This window comes from Arvicanthis niloticus, chromosome 2, assembly GCF_011762505.2.
Source record: "Arvicanthis niloticus isolate mArvNil1 chromosome 2, mArvNil1.pat.X, whole genome shotgun sequence".
Taxonomy (NCBI): Eukaryota; Metazoa; Chordata; class Mammalia; order Rodentia; family Muridae; genus Arvicanthis; species Arvicanthis niloticus.
The window spans coordinates 116,188,484-116,206,797 of NC_047659.1; the positions used below are offsets into that span (position 1 = coordinate 116,188,484).

Genomic DNA, 18,314 nt, shown 5'->3' on the forward strand with positions numbered 1-18,314 from the left:
GATAGAAGAAAGAATCTCAGGCACTGAAGGCACAATAGAATGGATATCCCAGTCAAAAAAAAATGTTAAATCTAAAAAAATTCTGGTACAAAAAATATGAAACACTATGAAAACACCAAATCTAAAATAAAAGGAATAAAAGAAACAGAGAGAAACCCAGGCCAAAGGCACAGAAAAGATTTTCAACAAAATTATAGAAGAAAATTTCTACAACCTAAAGAAGGAGCTGTCTATCAAGGCACAAGAAGCATATATAACAGCAAATAGACTGGACCAGAAAAGAAATTCTCATAACACATAATGATCAAAACAGTAATTATACAGAACAAATAAAAAAAGACCTATTTGAATAACACCTGACTTCTCAAAGTAGACTCTAAAAACCAGAGTGTGGCCAGGTATGCTGCAGATTCTAGAAGATCACAGATGCCAGCTCAGGAAAGCTTTTAATTACAATAGACGGAGAACATAAGACATTCCGTGACAAACTCAAATTTAAGCAATATCTACCTATAAATCCCGCCCTACAGAAGACATTCAAAAGAACATTCCAACCTAAAGAAAACCACACCCCCCCCCCAAAAATAAGGAATAAATAATTCCAGACCAGCAAAATCAAAAGAGGGGAAATACACACAATAACACAACAACAAAGTAACAGGCATCAGCAAACACTGCTCACTGATATCTCTTATATCAATGGTCTCAATTCCTTAACTAAAAAAACACAGACTAAAAGAATGGATCCAAAGACAGGATCCATCTTTCTGGAAATCCAAGAAACATGCCTTAACATCAGGACAGATATCACTTCTGAGAAAACCAATGATAAAAGATATTTCAAGCAAATGGACCTCAAAAGCAAGTGGTTATAATTTCTAATATTTGACAAAATATACTTCAAAAATATTAATCAAAAGAGTTAGGGTAGGACACTACACACTCATCAAAAAAGATCCACCAAGAAAACTTGGCAATTCTTTTAACATCTATGCACCCAACACAAGGGCACTCAAATTCATAAAAGAAACATTACTACAGCTTAAATCATATATTGACTCTCACACACTGATTGGGAGAGACATCAACACCCCACTCTCACCAACAGACAAGTCACTCACACAAAACCTAAACAAGGAAATGCTGGAACTAACTTATGTTATAAACCAAATGGACCTAATAGACATTTACAGAACATTTCACCCAAGCACACAAAAAATATACCTTCTTCTCTTCACCTCATAGAATTTTCTCCAAAATTGACCACATACTTGGACACATAGTAAGTCTCAGCAGATACAAGAAAATTTGAAATAACACTATGCATCTTATCTGACTACCACAAATTAAAGCTGAATATCAACAAGAAAAGAAAAAACAGAAAACTTACAAACTTATAGAAACTAAACAACTCACTATTGAATGAACAATGGGTCAAAAAGAAATTAAAGCCTTTCTAGAATATATACACAATGTAGTCAAACTATGGTATACAAAGAAGGTGGTTCTAAAAGACAAGTTCATAGCAGTAAGTGACAACATAGACAAAAAGAGAAAAGAAAAGAAAGAAAAGAAAAGGAAAGGAAAGGAAAGGAAAGGAAAGGAAAGAAAAGAAAAGAAAAACCTAGAGAGATCTCACACTAGTAACTTAACACACCTGAAAGCTCTAGAACAAAAACAATAAACCACACCCAAAAGGAATAAATAACAAGAAATAATCAAACTTAGGGCTGAAATCAATAAAATAGGAACAACAACAACAAAACTATACAAAGAATCAATGAAACAAAGGATTGTTTCTTTGAGAAAATCAATAATATAGACAAACTCTTATCCAAATTAACTAAAAGGTGGAGAGAGAAGATCCAAATTGACAAAATTAGAGATGAAATGGGTAATATAACAGACACTAAGGAAATCCAGAAAATCATAAAAATATACTTTAAAAACCCATACTCTACCAAATTAGAAAATCTAAAAAAATAAATAATTTTTTAGGAGAATATCAAATACAAAAGTTATAACATGATCAGATAAAGAATTTAGAAAGACCTATAACCCTTAGTGACATAGAGGAAGTAATGGAAAGTCTACCAACTGAAAAAAAGCCCAGGGCCAGATGGTTTTAGCTCACAATTCTACCAGACTTTCAAATAAAAGCCAATGCCAATATTCTTCAAACTATTCCACAAAAGAGAATGAGAAGGAACATTGTCCTATTTGTTTTGAGGCCACTGTTACTCTGATACTCAAACTACAAAAGGACTTAACAAAGAAAATTGTAAGCCAATTTTCTTCATAAATACAGATGCAAAATTTCTCAATAAAATATTTGCAATCAGAATCTAACAACACATCAAAAAGATCATCCACCAAGATCAATAGGCTTCATTCCAGAGACGCAGGGATGGTTCAATAGATATGTAAATAGATAATGCAATTCACCATACAAACAAACGAACAAAAAAACCCACAAGATCATCTCATCAGATGCAAAAGTGGCCTCTGACAAAAGTCTGGAGAGACCAAAGATACACAGGACATACCTCAACATAATAAATGCAGTTTACAGCAAGCCCATGGCAATATCAACTTAAATTTAGAGACACTCAAAGCAATTCCACTAATATCATGAAAAATACAAGGTGTGTACTTGCTCCATCCTATTCACTATAGTACTTGAAGTCTTAGCTAGAACAATGAAACCACTGAAGAAGATAAAAGGGATACAAATTGGAAAGGAAAAAGTTAAAGTATCTTTATTTGCAAATAATATGATGGTATATATAAGTGATCATACAAACTTCACTGGGGAACTCCTACAGCTGATAAACACTTCCAGCAAAGTAGCTGAATCAAAAATTAATTTGCAAAAATCAGTAGCTTTCCTATATACATACCTAGGACAAATGAAATGGGAAAACACCTTTCACAACAGTCTCAAATAATATAAAATATCTTGGAGTAACTATAACCAAGCAAGTGAAACACTTGTATGATAAAAACTTTGTAACAGTAAAGAAAGAAACTGAAGAAGATATTAGAATATGAAAAGATCTCCCACGTTCATGAATCAGTAGAATTAATGTAGTAAAAATGGTCATACTACCAAAAACAATCTAAAGATTCAGTGCAATCCCACCAACATTCTGACACAATTCTTCAAAGGTTTTTGAAAGATAACCTTCAGCTTCACATGGAAAAACCAAAAACACAGGAGGAAAGCTAAAACAATCCTGACTAATGAAAAAAAACAAAACAAAACAAAACAAAACAAAACAAAAAAACTACTAGAGGAATCACTATTCCTGAGCTCAAATTGTACTACAGAGCTATAGTCATAAAAACAACATGGTACTGGCACAAAAACAGACATGTTGAGCAATGGAATTGAGCCGAAGATCCAGACATAAACCCACAGACATATGAATACTTGATTTGTGATGAAGCAAAAAATAACTGGACAAAAGACAGCATCTTAGATCTAAACTTATCGCCTTGCATAAAACCCAAGTCCAAGTTCAGCAAAGACCTCAACATAAAAACAGATACACTAAAACTGATAGAAGAGAAAGGGAAAAATAGTCTTGAATTCATAGGCACAGGAAACTTCCTGAACAGAGCACTGTTAGCACAGGCACTAAGACCAACAAGTAATAAATGGTACCTCATGAAACTTCTGCATGGCAAAGGACACCATCATTTGAACAAAGTGGCAGCCTACAGGATGGAAAAAGATTTTTGCCAACTATACATCTGACAGAGGGCTAATATCATATATATATATATGTGTATATATATATATATATGTATATATATAAAAAATTAGTTATCAAGAAAACAATCCAATTTAAAATAGGGTCCATATGTAACAGAGCCGGTGGGGACTCAAACGGCTGGGAAACATAAAAAACTGTTCAGCTTCCTTAGCTACAAGGGAAATACAAATCAAAACTACTTTATGATTCTATCTTACACATGTCAGAATGGCTAAAATCAATGAAACAAGTTCATGGTAGCAAAGATGTAGACTAAGGGGAATTTTCATCCACTGTCCATGGGAGTGCGAACTTGTACAACCATTATGAAAATCAGTGTGGCATTCCGTAGGAAGATGGAAATCAATCAATCTACTCAAGATCTAGCTATACCACTCTTGGGTATATAATATATACCTAAAGGATGCTTCATCCTTTCATAGAGACACTTGCCCAATCATGTTAATTACTACTCTATTTATAGTAGCCAGAAATGGAAACAACCCTCAACATATAAATGAATACAGAAAATTGGCTACATTTATGCAAAAGAACATTACTAAGATGTTAAAAATAGGAAATCATAAAATTTGAAGGTAAATGGTTGAAACTAGCAACCATTACCTCTGAGTGAGCTGAGACCCAGAAAGACAAACACAATATGCATTTGCTTTTATGTAGATATTGTTAACTCAATGATATGTAACACCAGTGATAACCAAACTACAATCCATGGAACCACAGAGGTTAAGTATAAAGTAAGCAATTATGAGAGACAAAATTATCTTTCCAGGAAAGGGAAATAGAATAGGTAGTTATGGATAGATGGGGGTGGGGGGCCTGGAATGAAAGAATCAAGTGGGAAGGAGGAGGGGAGAGGGGGATGAGGGAGGGAATACAGGGAGAGATAGCTAAAGGCCATTTGAGGAGTAGTATGGAAACCTAATTCAGTAGGAGCTTCCTAAAATATATACATACATGAGATGATCTAAATGAAATTGCCAAGTAATGCAGGAGACAGAGCCCCAATGGGCCATCTCTTGTCACCAAATGAAGCTTCTAGTATTACATCTAATTGAGTTGTTGGCCTAAGAGGTCCCAGGGGTTGCTCTTCACAAACTGATGACAAGACCTGTTGTTGACAAAACATACACAACTCATTGAACATGGAGAAGTAGAGCCAGTTTCTACATAGAGCCTTTACACCTAGCTCTATGGTACAGGAAGGCACTCTGCAGGCTACCAAAAGAGAAACATATCAATGACAAATACAGAGACCCACAGCCAGACATGCAGCATATGAGAGACCTTGGAACACTCAGCTGCTAAACAGTATGTCTCCATCAAATCCCTCCTCTCAGGGCTCAGGGACCACTGCAGAAGAGAAGGCAGAAAGTATAAAGAGACAGGGGGGAATAAGGATACCAAGAAAACAAGGTTCTCTAAATTAACATGATAGGTGTACACATGAACTCATAAGAGACTGAGGCAGCATGCACAGGGCCTGTACGGGGTCCTAGAGCTGAAAGGACACATGCATCCATCCCGAACCCAGATGCTATCTCCAATTGATAACCACTTACAAATGAAAATTTAGTTCTCTCCGATGGAGAGTCACAGGGGAAATAAATTACTCTCAAGGACAAGTTGCACACCTAGCATTAGGTGGCCAAGAGAAAACGAACTCAATGGCATCATAAGAGGCTCCTCTTCTCATATCATCTTGGGGTTTTTCCTTGTTTATTATTGTTATCTTATTTTAATACATATGTGTATATACATACATATACATACATTCATACATACGTACATATGTACATACATTACTCTCTTTTTACTCTCTAGGTTCTTGTGTATACATGATAGTTTCTATTTTACTGTTTTCCTGAGGGTGAGAATAAGAGGACTCTACATCTGTGTGTTTCTTGTGCCTTTTCTTGGGCTTTTTTCCTTTTGTCTGTCTGTTTTGTCCTACCCCAACGTGTTGGGTTTTGTTTTATCTTATTGTATCATAGTTTATTATTATCCTTTAGAAGTCTGTCTGTTTTCTAATGACTGAAAGGGGAGAATCTAGATGGGAGAGAGGAGGTGGGGAGAAACTGGAAGGAGTGAACCATAATCAGGATATATTATGTGAGGTGAAAAAGCTATTTTCAATGAAAGAAAAAAACCCTACTCATACTTAAATAAACAAGTAACTAAAAAAAATAAACCCTAAAATGAAAGTCAAACTACTTGAAGACATCTTGCATAAACATTTAATAAGTCACTCATTTCCTCTCTGCTTTCAGCAATGACTTCTTAAGACAAGAGATTGCTACATGTGGTTGTGTGACAGCAGGCCACAGCACACAGCTCCTGCATGGGAACAACAACGTGCCATGGGGACTGAGGATGGACCAACTAGATGACATGTAGCACTAGGTCTTGGCAATACTGCACGTGTTTAACAGCATTCCAGCCTGAGTTGACAATGGTAGATACTTTATTGTTATGTCTCCCTACTAGAAGGTTTTTTTGCTCAAATTTTTCTAGCCCACAAATACCTACCAGAAAATATTTTTCCATCAGAGAACAAAAGGAAAACTGTTGTTTATTGTTTCTTTAGAAAACAATGTTCTCTCTAAAATGAGTTCCAGTAACTAGCATTTATAGCTCAACAATCTGTAATCACCACACCACCACGTACCGCTAGACAGTAAAAAGAAATCAAGAAAAAAAAAAAAGGTTCTACACAAGGAGAGCACCTTGCAGATGGGAGCTCTGGCATCCTCTCTTTTCTAATATAACTGTAGTATATTGTAGTACTTCTAGAAGCCATCCTTCTGGAATGCCTCTGCCTAGAGAAAAACATGAATCCTCCTAAAACTCTCCAGAGTTCTAGATGAGAAAGACGGTCCTGTAGGCAGATGAACTACACCCCAAGCCTCAGGAGAATAGGCTGCAGTAAGAGCACTGGTAACAACGCAGAGCAACATGCCCTTCTATGACACAGAGAGAGCCACTGGGAACCTCCCATTTCACCAACTAGTGAAAAAGAGCCACAGAGCTGCTGACTCAACAGAATAGTCACTTATGGATGAGGGCAGAGCACAAGCCATGGCTGAATATTCCCTTTTCTCACGGCGGCACAAGAAAATGCTAGATGGCCTCATGGAGCTAAAGATGTTCACACTCAGAATCAGTCACCTGTCATATTTGAATAAAAAAATTGCACTACAAAATGACTCCAGTAGCTACGAAGATAACTCAGTAGGTAAGAGTACTTGCTTGCAATCATGAGGACTTGAGTTCAGCTCCCAATCACCCATGTAAAAGTTGGCCACACACACCTATAATCCCAGCATTGGGTCAGTGGAGCTTGCTTTTGAGACAGCAGAGGTGGCAAGCTCTAGGTTCAGTGAGAGGCTCTGTCTCAAAGGAATAAAGTATAGATAGGCAGAGTAGGATACTCCATGTGTGTATGCGCACACACACACACACACACACACAGAAAGAGAGAGAGAGAGAGAGAGAGAGAGAGAGAGAGAGAGAGAGAGAGAGAGAGAGAGAGAGAGAGGGAGAGAGAGAGGGTAAGCGAGAATTTCCCCACTAGTCTCACCCCATAAAGTAAGATTACCTAATCTTCAATATAGCATTGCCTTGGCTTTTTAAGGAAGCAACTGTCTTTCTGTCTATGCTAACATTCTGCCAAGCAAGCTATCCTCTTAGCCATCCTTCCTCTCAGGAGTGTGGCAAGGCCTTGGGTACAAAAGGAAGTGGCTTCCAGTTCAGAACTAGCACCTTGAACTTTCCAGCTTCAGGCCATAAACTTTGCTTCTAGGCAAAATCTACCTCAAGTCATCTGCATGTTCACCAATTCAAATCAGACCATGTTTCACTTCTTAAACTGACTTAGTTAAAAGAAATCAATTAATTTAGTTAAGTTCCACTACTAAAATTCTTGAAAAACAAAACAAAACAAAACAAAAAAACACTGGCAACTTTCTTATAATCAATATTAAACATTTGCCTCTCAATCTCTTTGGTAAATTTTCCTGTGCTTTCATTTCCTGGTTATGCTAAGGAGGCTGGGTTTATGTACTCTCTGGGACTGCTAAGCTTTGCCATTGTGCTGCCTGGCTCTTCTCTCAGCCCAGTGTCATCTTCAGCACTTTGATATTCTGAGCCATAGATTTCTTTCTACATTCTAGATGCCAATGGACCTCTGTCCCAGCTGTGACAAGCAAAACTAGCCTGTCCCCAATCCCCATGCCCAGAATCAGTTCTAGGATGAGAAGCTGACTAGCCCATCATGGTACACAGTTAAAGCCGGATCTAAAACTGGTAGCTGAAGCCAGATTCTTGGGCGGTGAGGAGAGGTTGCTTTGGTTACCCACTCTGCGCTCACAATGACTGGTGAATGGGTTAGGACAAAAAGAAGTTTCCATTTTTTTCCATTTCTACCATCTATCACATTTACATTTATTCTGTCTGGGAAAAGACAAGACACACTCAAAAGACTCCATTAAAGAAAGTTCTGGTGGCTTGATCCTTGAGAAAGGCTATAGTAAATAAGATATACTTCTAAAAACAGACTTTGGAAAAGAAAAACACATTATCTTTTATGTCCTGTTGAATGCATAAAAGATTATGATGGAATATGCATGTTTTATATTCTTCATTGATTGCAATTACTTAAAAGAGAGGCCTAAATCCAATGAGATAAATCAAACAATTTGTTAGTTTCTGGCCTCTCAGGTAGATTTGTTCCTCTCCAGAACAGTCTCCTGTGCTATCATCTTACACATTTTAAAGTCATGAAACAAGCTTACTGTACACATGTTAAACCTCTGCCATCTGTCACTGTCTATATATTTCCACTTTCCTTATTGAGGTATATGTGGGTTTGGTAGATTAACAAAAATAATTATTGGTTATATAGCTGTAAAATAAAAGAAAAACCCTTCTATCCAATTGTTTGCTGCAGTCACCCATCTGAAGTATCCCTGACCAACTGACAGCTGAATGAAGTCTAATGAAATTTATTTTTCTTGAAAAAGTTTAACAACTCTATAGCTGGTACTTTCCCATGAAAATTGAGAAACACTCAGAAAGCCCTGGACACTATGAGGTGGGGGTTATTTACCATTCTGACATTGGTACATATGTACAGTGAGAGGAACATGCACCACCTAGCCTTATAACTATTATTTTTTCATCACTCCCTGTTAAAACTTAAAAGTTTTGCATATTCCTAAAATAAACCCCTGTGTTGGGTAAAATAACATTAATTTGAATCAAGTGAATTCAAATGAATGAAATTCTACTTTTATTTCTTTTATTTATATGAGAACACTGTAGCTATGTTCAGACACAACAGAAGAGGGCATTAGATTCTATTACAGATGGTTGTGAGCCACCATGTGGTTGCTGGGAATTGAACTCAGGACCTCTGGAAGAGCAGTCAGTGCTCTTAACTGCTGAGCCATCTCTCCAGACGCAATTATATTTTTAAAGTGATTAAATGTTTTGAGTGTCAGATTATTTTTGAAAATACATAGTAACAAAGCTAACAAAAACCATCATATAACAAAGACCTTTAGATAGTCTATCACAATAACAAATAACAGAGTAAATTTATTACTTACATACATAAATTTATTACTTACATGTTTGAATCTAACAAGGTTTAAAAAAATGTGTATTTTTAGGTAAAAAAGTGTCCCTGGAAATATTTCCCATAAATTTCTAATTTCTATTAGGAAAGGATTCTTTGGGGACACACATGTGCCTCCTGCTATGGCATCCGAGGTAAAGGAAGGTGGAGGCATGAGCTGTCTAAATGCTCACCACTGAACCATATTTCCTTATTTCCTGCCCTTACGTTATTAAGCATCAGCCTTCCCTCTTTTCCTCAACACACAGCACCTTTCTGAATTGCACTTGGCTTTGAGAAGTGATGGGAACATTGTCAGTATCTTCTACCTTTGTCAGAATACTTTCTGTACAATAAGTATCTTACCTGCTCACCAATATTTCATATACACAAAACATATATACATGTATACACACACACACACACCTCATCTGTGTCTCAGTCATCACTAACCCTCGTTAACTTGTTCCTGGGCTATTAGAATTCCCTTTTTGTTCTTGCTGTCATCGTCTCATGATTGTAATTTACTCCAAATAACTGCTGTGGTGTAAGGTCCTTCGAGGGTTTTATTTTGATTTTTTTCTTTATTATTTTTAAAGTCATGTTGAGTTTTGTGCTTCAAAACCATTGGAAGCTCTCCATTATGTATGGGATAAAAACTACTCAGTGAGTGGAAGACTGAGCAGTGAGCCGTGACAGCAAGGTTCAGGGGTCATGCCTGTATGGTCTATATTCGGCTCTTCTGATGAGCCAAACAGTCTGGGGCTCTTCACAGTGCTGCCCGGCTTACTCATGTTCATATGTTAATTTCATCCATACATATCTGGCACTAAGTCAATGATGCTCTCTCTGGTCACAGGTTCTTAGGTATTTCCTGAGTTCTGTAGCATGTGAACCCCCATCCTAGATCTTGTCTTGTAAATCCTGCCACTCTTTAAGTCCTTCCAAGTCCTGCCAAGTCCAATCTCTTCATTTGTTAACTAATTTAGCTACAAGGACATTTGACACACAAATACCAGTTCTTTGGTTCTGTGTGCAAATTAATGAATATTACAAATACTCATGCATTTCATACCTTTAAAATTCAATACTTACAAATGGGAAATAAAAATAGCCAATGGAAAAAAGTTCTTGAATATTATATACACTTAGAAAAGAATGAACAGTTTGACTCTAATAAAAAAAAAATTTTAAAGTAAATCAGAAAATCCAAGTATGCTCTCGAACCTTATTGTCTTCTAGTTTACCTTATCCATGAGCACTCACAGTCAGGTCGGGCCCTATGGCTAGTGAGGTAAAACTGAGTCTTGTTCTCAGGTTTCAGAGGTATCAACCTGAGGACTGTCATCTATAAAGACTGAATATTAAGGCCATTTTGAAGTCATATCCTGAAGCATAGAGATACAAGACCCATTGTTACCACAGGAATAGATTCAGATCAGTCCTTTTGCCCATAGCACAAAACTATAACTTTAAAAATTCTTTTTAAATGGAAGAATCACACATCTGATTAGTATTATCAAATTTAGGCTAAAATTTATAATTTTATTTTTCTAATCCACACAAGTATATTCAAATTCTACAAAATAATATAATTATAAAATACAAACAATTTAGAACATGACAAATCTTTCCTGTCCAACACTTTTAGAATTTCAATTGTGACTAGTTTCACAGGCTGTATCATTTTATCCATGAAGTCTAGTTCCTGTATACCATTCAGAGTCCCCAGCTTCTCTGCTAGAAACCATGGTGGAACTATGAGCTGGCCTATGTTTTATTTTTCCCTGAGAGATTATTTAAATCTGGAAAAATTTTCAATCTCTCTTCATGGAAAAGTTATAAAGGAAAAAGTGGATTCTCTGCAAAGCAGTAATGTTCCTGTCTTCATGAGTCAGTGAGACTGTGTGGAAAAAAATTGGAATACAATTTTGAGTTGGGATTGTAATGACAAAAAAAAAAAAAAAAAAAAGTCAAAATAAAAATCACTACTTCCTAAAAAAAAATCTTTTAAAATGAAACTTCTAGAGTGAGCCTTCCATAGATTCTATACTGATCACATCAACATTATACACTAGGTGTCATATAAATGTCTAAATGCCAAGGTGTGTACTCTATTGTGCCAGCACTGAATTAAAATTCTGAGTTAACATTTTTGTAAAAATAGCTTTATACAAAATCAGCATGTTAGAGAAATACTAAAAGTATTTTCCTTGATATGAGACAAACAAGACAAGTACAAATAAACCTCCGCCTTCCACTGGGTTTGATATGACAATTCTTTTTCCATAACTGAATGCGCGTATCAGTTTAGCTTTGACTATGCTGAGGAACTTATACACACCGAGCACACAAAGTTCTAGTCACAAGGCTAAATTTCTAGCAAAGAGCAGTTCTTTGTTTGAGAAAAGGTGATGCAATGATTACATATCACTGCATGATGCAGGCTGTCTGAGGTTATTAGAAGAGTCGGGTACGGCCAATTTACAAGGATCACCCCTGCACCGTGCTTTCAAAGCTCACTGGTGAGTCTTACGCTCACTGAGGAGACCCTGGGGATCTTCTTACAACCGACTGTTTATTATTATATTATTCCATCATATACCTCTTGAGAGGAGGCTGGAACATCCGTTAAGAAAAAGCATAAACTTATTTTGATTTCTAAGATAGAATAATCCTCTATATATAGTACCTAAAATTATATATGTTCTTAATTTTCGTATAGATAAAAAGTACACTCAAAGAGGAAGTTAAAATAGTCTTAAAACAAGTGGCATATTACTGGCTACAAAATAAGTGACTAAAGTTAAAAGAAAAAAAAACCCAGTTGGGTGACTTAATGCTGCAGGTGTCCATAGAGCGAGCTGAACTGAATGAACTGCTGTTGGTCCTGCATTTCCAGGACGAGGCAGTTCTATGGAGCAGTCGTAGACTATGCCAGGATCTTACTTGCAGACAACACAATCCATTTTTCAAAGTACAAGAACTGACAGTAGAGTCAGCTGGCTTGCAGAATTTCCAGAAGTGCCAAAGAACCAACAACCATGAGTCTCAGCAGTGAAGGAAAATACAGCAGACACACCCAGCTACACTCTAGCTGAGGAGGCTGGCACTGGCAGAGATCCTGCTGCTAGTATCAATGCTACTATCTGGGCAGAACCTCCAAAGACGGGAGGGCCCAGCTCCTTCAAGATGCTGTCCCACTACTCCTCATGTCTTTCAAATGCTATGCTAAACCAGTTGCAAGGAGTCTGGCTCGTGCAGAGTTCAGCCTTCCATTGTCTTTCACTGAGTTAGGTGAGAAGCAAGTCGTGAGGAAATGACCACAGGCTCACAAAACACTACTTCTCTCTGACCCATAACACAGGGAGTAGACATTTCTCCACTTGTAAAATTTCACAGTGTATAAGTATGCTTTCCAGTCAGATCCTTATATTAAAATGTAAGATGGCAGATGGGCAATGAAACAAACACAACACTCAGTTACTGAAAACACGAAATACATGAGGTTCTTGGAGCTGCTGCATTCAGTGCTCTCAGTCTTCATGTAAGGACTCGTGCTTACCAAGGGAAGTAGTCCTCTATGATTATGCTCCTCTTACGCTACGGAACCAGGGCGTGGTGAGCCCAAATGGCTTGGCTAAGAACTGAAGGCCAAGACTAGAAATTAGCCCGACTGAAGGCTCTTTCCAGTTACACTTTATCACATCATACTCTACTATATCATAACATTCTGCGGATATGGTTCAAATCTGTGTGTTAATGATTATTATGGAGCAGAGCTATATACATTCTTCACCTGAGGAAAGCTTTATGCCATTTTTTTTCTATCTCAGAAATGCGATAATATAACATTATAGACTACAATGACAAAGATCCACATTTCCCGAAATTTCTATATGCAAATTTGCAACAATAACTTTGTATTACTGTAAGCTTTGCATTTAAAAGAGAACTTAACTTTGATGTATAACAGACAAATTAAATTACATTAAGACAGTAAATCTGTAAGTCATTGTTAAAAAATAGTTTACTTATTTTAAGAAAAGAAAACTTTCCAGTCTTTGATATATGTTCTTACAAACATGAAAATAAAATTCCTTTCCTCAACTGTCCTTTTCCATTTCACACGTATTGATCTTTCCATGTGTTTCAAATAATCATGAAATTAATAGGAAATGTTTTTAATAAATCCAAATCATAGTTCCTTTCATGTCAAAATATTTTGGGGAAGACTGAGGTGAAAAAGCTGCTTAAACATTAGGACAAACTAAGAACAACCAAGAACAGCTTTAGAAGAGAAACTGAAAAATGACAGAGCTGAGAAGGTATCTGCAGGTCAGAGGGGACTCTAAGAGCTTAGAGTATGAAGCGGAAGGAATATGGCCCAGCAAAACCAAACAAGGGAGGAATGAGATCAAGGAGTGTTTGACTAACAAGTTAGCTGTCAATCAATGGAAAAGACATGCCCAGTGGGTCTGTAAGGCTTTTCTGTGAATTCTAATATCCTTTTGAATACGTGGCATTTAGCAAAATTACTCAAGATGTTTTGAACTTTCCTTATCCATAAAATAGGGCATGATATTATTCCAAGTAAAGTGTGGAGAAGAATCAGTGGGGCATCACACTGCTCCTGGCACGGGGTCTGGCATTGTGGATCTAGGAGACATGAACATCCTTTACCCCAATATTCCAGGCACAGTGCAGCTGGGCTGAAGAGGTAATAGGAAGATCCTCATGGGCTGACTGAATAATTTTGCAGTCACACAGAGCTCATAATTGATCATTACTATAAAGGTGCTTATGATCCTAATTAGTCTTGAACTGGTGACAAGATTACTAGCATTGAAAAAAGAATGCAGGACCAGGCATGGTGGTGCAGGTCTTTAATCCTGTAATTTGGGAGGCAGGCAGTTCTCTATGAATTTGAGGTCAGCATAATCTATATAGTGAGTTCCAGGACAGCCAAGGCTACATTGAGACTCTGTCTTAAGAAACTAGGGTGTAGGTGGGGAATCCTTATCATGGAAAACCCCTCCATTTTATGTTTTTTTTTAAAACAATCATACACATTACAAATCCAAACTACATCATAGTGAGAGAGAAAGGCTATATGATAAGGCCTTTATGTTGCCTATTAAATAAGTTAGTGAGATAGCTAACACTACTACAAATGTTGTTTTAGAAGTACAACATTTGGCATTTTGGCTGTTTGGCTTACATATCAAATTTGGTATCATATGAGATGCAGCCATGCTTTTATGTGATTGTACACAAGACCAGAGAGTAACTTATAAGATATATATTTTATGAGTGATTTTTACATGAGTCTTAATTACAAGCATCATTACATTTGAAAAGATATCTAATATCTTAGCACTTGTTTTCACTTCAGCATTTCAACATTTCACTGAGCACTGTGGATACAATCCCAATACTATCAGATTCAGGACAAACATTTTGTAAAACACCATGCTGCACACACACGCTGTCACAGGGTTCTGGCTCTTCTAGCAGTTTTGAAACATTTAACTGAGTTGAGCAGACAAGTGTGCCATCCAGAGGCCAAAAGAGAAAACACAGCTTGTGTTTCCTTTGTAAAACATAACTAGTAAAGGGTAAATTAAAACATTACTATTTTAACTTAAATATTTCATGTAATACATTATTTAATTATTCATATAATATGTTTTTTAATTTAAATAGCAAACTCAGTATTTTCTATTACTTACTTTTAAAGCAAAGGATAATCTTTAGACTTCTCCCTTTGTATAAACAAATCCTTTTCATGCCACAATACATGGAAGTGTGGTTCTTTGCAACTCTCACAGAATGGAAACAAGCTTTGACATGGTACCAGCCACAGGTGCATGGCTTACCAATTAAAAAATTGAATTTAACTGTATTCGCTGTAGCAAATGTTTTCTTTTCTTTTTATAATGAATATAGCATGTGTTTCCAGAAGTACATATAAGTTCTAAAACAACCGCCATGATCTACTTAGACATGTGGGGCAAAAGTTAAATTAATTAACCAGAGACATTTCTTACTTAAATGAGAAAGGTTTCTTTCATTAGAAGGACTCTGAGTAAATTTCTTCTGGCAAAGAAATAAAGTTCACTTTAGAGTAATTCTGTTTGGCAGACAGTCAGGGCTTCTAAAATATATAGTAATAATTGTTAAGGTTAAAGTAAAATAGTTAATTCTATTAAAGCTACATAAAAATCCAGGCTCCTACTGGTGTACACAATAGGGTGATTATAGACTAGAGATGTATGATATCCCCATTCTGCCCTAATGTCTGCACTGGATGGCCTGCTGCTGCCATTGGGCTGTTTACAAAAGACCACTGTCTTCCTTTGACTGAAAACAGGGTGTACACGGAAATGTGAAGACAATTTTAAATATATAATCTCAATGCCTTTCCTGAATAAAATATTTTACAACAATTCATAAAAACATACTCATTCTACTTTGAGTCGTACTTCATGCTTCACTGCTTTATTTTCACACCAACACACCTTCAATCAGAATACGATTTTAAACTCACACCTCTTATGGGACTTCCTAAAAACCCATTCTAAGGACCACTACTTTGTGCTGATTTCACTCTTGTTGTCATGTCAGAAAATTCCATTGTTAACCATTATTTCCAAATCATATATTTTCCATGAAGAATCTTCTCAAAATACTACTTAAACACAGAGTGCTGTTAAGTCGATCTTCCTATTGTGGTTCCTACACTGACGGAGCTCATTACTGTCTTTGAAGTTGATTCTCTTTCCTGTTTCTACCCATTAATCTACATGCCCTGCACTGCATCATTCTGTAGGAGGTGCTTCTAACTGCAGGGGCAGCTTTACCTGCAGGGGCAGCTCTACCTGCAGGGGCAGCTGGGAATAGTTAAGCAGAGAATACAAGTGACTGTATTTAATATCCCTACTTAGACATCTATTGAAATAAATGAATGAAGCTGTAGATCCAAACTCAGCTGCTATTATCTCTGTCTTCTAATGCTGCTTAGAGCAAACATGACAAGAACAACTTACTGGAACAGTGGTAATGGCTGGAACAAAGCTCTATGATTACAGTTCAAAGCTTGTACTAGAAAAACAGAGAATATGGTGACCACTTCTCCAGCATGGAAAAAATGCAAGTACATTTTAAAGAAAACTAAATAAATACATAAATAAATGCCAAGCTTGCCCCTAAATCTGGTGACCTACGTTTAATCCCCAGGATGCATGTGACTGCTGCAAGTTGTCCTCTGATCTCCATACCTGAGCTGTGGTACACACTGCCCACAGCCCCACACATGAAAGAACAAAAGAAAAAAAGAAAGAGAGAGGGAGGGAGGGAGGAAGGGAGGGAGGAAGGGAGGGGGGAGGGAGGAGATAATAATAACACTTTACAAAATTCCATAATGCCTATCTGGATCACTCTTCTGTTCTCACAAGTGCGAGGGGCCTCCTCAAGGGAGGCAGACCAAATACTGGCCACATCCCATAATCCTAAATCCAGAATCTACAACGGGGACTGTAGCTTTGTGAAGGCCTTGAACCTTTTTGTTCCTACTTAACTAAATATCTATTTCTTTGGAAGAAATAACTCCACATCAAGAAATGGCAAGACCCTTAGTTCATAGGAAAACTGCATCTCATAAAAAGGATCCAACTACTAAAACATGAATCTCCAAACATTTTTAAGACCAGAACCAAAGAGGAAAAGTATCAGAGATGGTATTTTCAAGTACAACAACAGAGGCAGAGACTGGATTATATGGGTCGCAAAATGAAGTTCAGATTTAGTTAGCACATGCAGACATGGTGAGGGGAAGAAGCAGGAATGTGATAGTCTGGTCAGACTTTTGAAGACCTTACGTGTGATGAGTGGAAGCCACTGAGGATTTAAGCATTTCTGGTACATTTTTAGAAGCCCTGATACATATAAAGTGTGACAAGCAGTTTCCTATTATGGTACACCAATGATAAAGGAGTCACAGGATACCTGGTCCTCGCTGGTTAATCCCAGGTGCATCACAAGGTAAAAATGCACCAGGAAATCAGAGTTTGGCAGAACATCCTGGCGTCTGGTCATCATGGCACAGATGAGTTTGTAGGCTTGCAGTTTGCCTTCTTTATATTCATTTGGCAGAGTTGTAGCCTGCCAAGGAGATGATGTTTCTAGATTAAATCAAGTCCAGATGCAGAACATTTCAACATTTCATTTACTTCTCAGTTTTCCTGAAGAGTTGTTTGGAGATGTGGGATGCGCTGGCTGTAGTAAGACCCAGCCTGTCTTCAAAACATGCAGTCTTGGGCAATTACAGTTTTTAAACTCAATTTCAGAAGGGAAGAGGAAATTGCAATAAAGAATAAACACTTGCCTTAAATAGCCATGATGCAAACATTCTGAGTGGTGGGATCAAGAGAGGAGGAGATGGAGACGATTGGTTATCCAGGCTTATTGCTAGATTATCTCGTATCTAATTCAAAAGAGAATTAGGCAAGGTAACATTCCATTGTTATAACAACACAGCAGTATTGTCTTGTACAGCCAAGAAACTATTTCCATTTTTTATACATGGAATAAGAATGTGTAGTATTTACAGGTTCTTCTTTTATTATGAAAATTCTTGTCCTTTTAAATTGTGTCTTGCTTACTACATGTAGTTGAAACTTTAAACATAAAAGAATGATATTGTTTTTCTAGCATGTGAGTACTGAGGGAGATCCTGAACTCCGAGTGGTAAGAAATGATTTCATAAATTATGCTATATGAATATAAGTCATGTTTTTGAAAAATATTTAATAATGGAAAGTGTATATTTAGTATAAAATAAAAGACAGGATGAAATATTTCTCTATTCTAAGAGTAAACTCTTAGTTTTATAAAATGTTTTTATCTATGGAAATGAA

The 18,314-nt window shown here is 36.8% G+C and overlaps 1 protein-coding gene across 7 annotated transcripts in view; it reads right to left on the minus strand.

Moving 5' to 3' along the window:
• Positions 1 to 18,314, minus strand: part of Ralgapa2 (Ral GTPase activating protein catalytic subunit alpha 2) — a 271,068-nt gene that overhangs the window by 126,525 nt on the left and 126,229 nt on the right. For all 7 annotated transcript variants that reach the window (XR_013108860.1, XR_013108861.1, XR_013108862.1 and 4 more), the window contains 2 exons: positions 17,783 to 17,881; positions 17,404 to 17,559 (listed from right to left, as the gene is read on the minus strand). Coding sequence is in view for 3 of the 7 variants with exons in the window: in XM_076929914.1 (XP_076786029.1) it covers positions 17,404 to 17,559; positions 17,783 to 17,881 (255 nt within the window). In the remaining 4 variants the exon portion in view is untranslated. The remainder of the gene's footprint in view (positions 1 to 17,403; positions 17,560 to 17,782; positions 17,882 to 18,314) is intronic.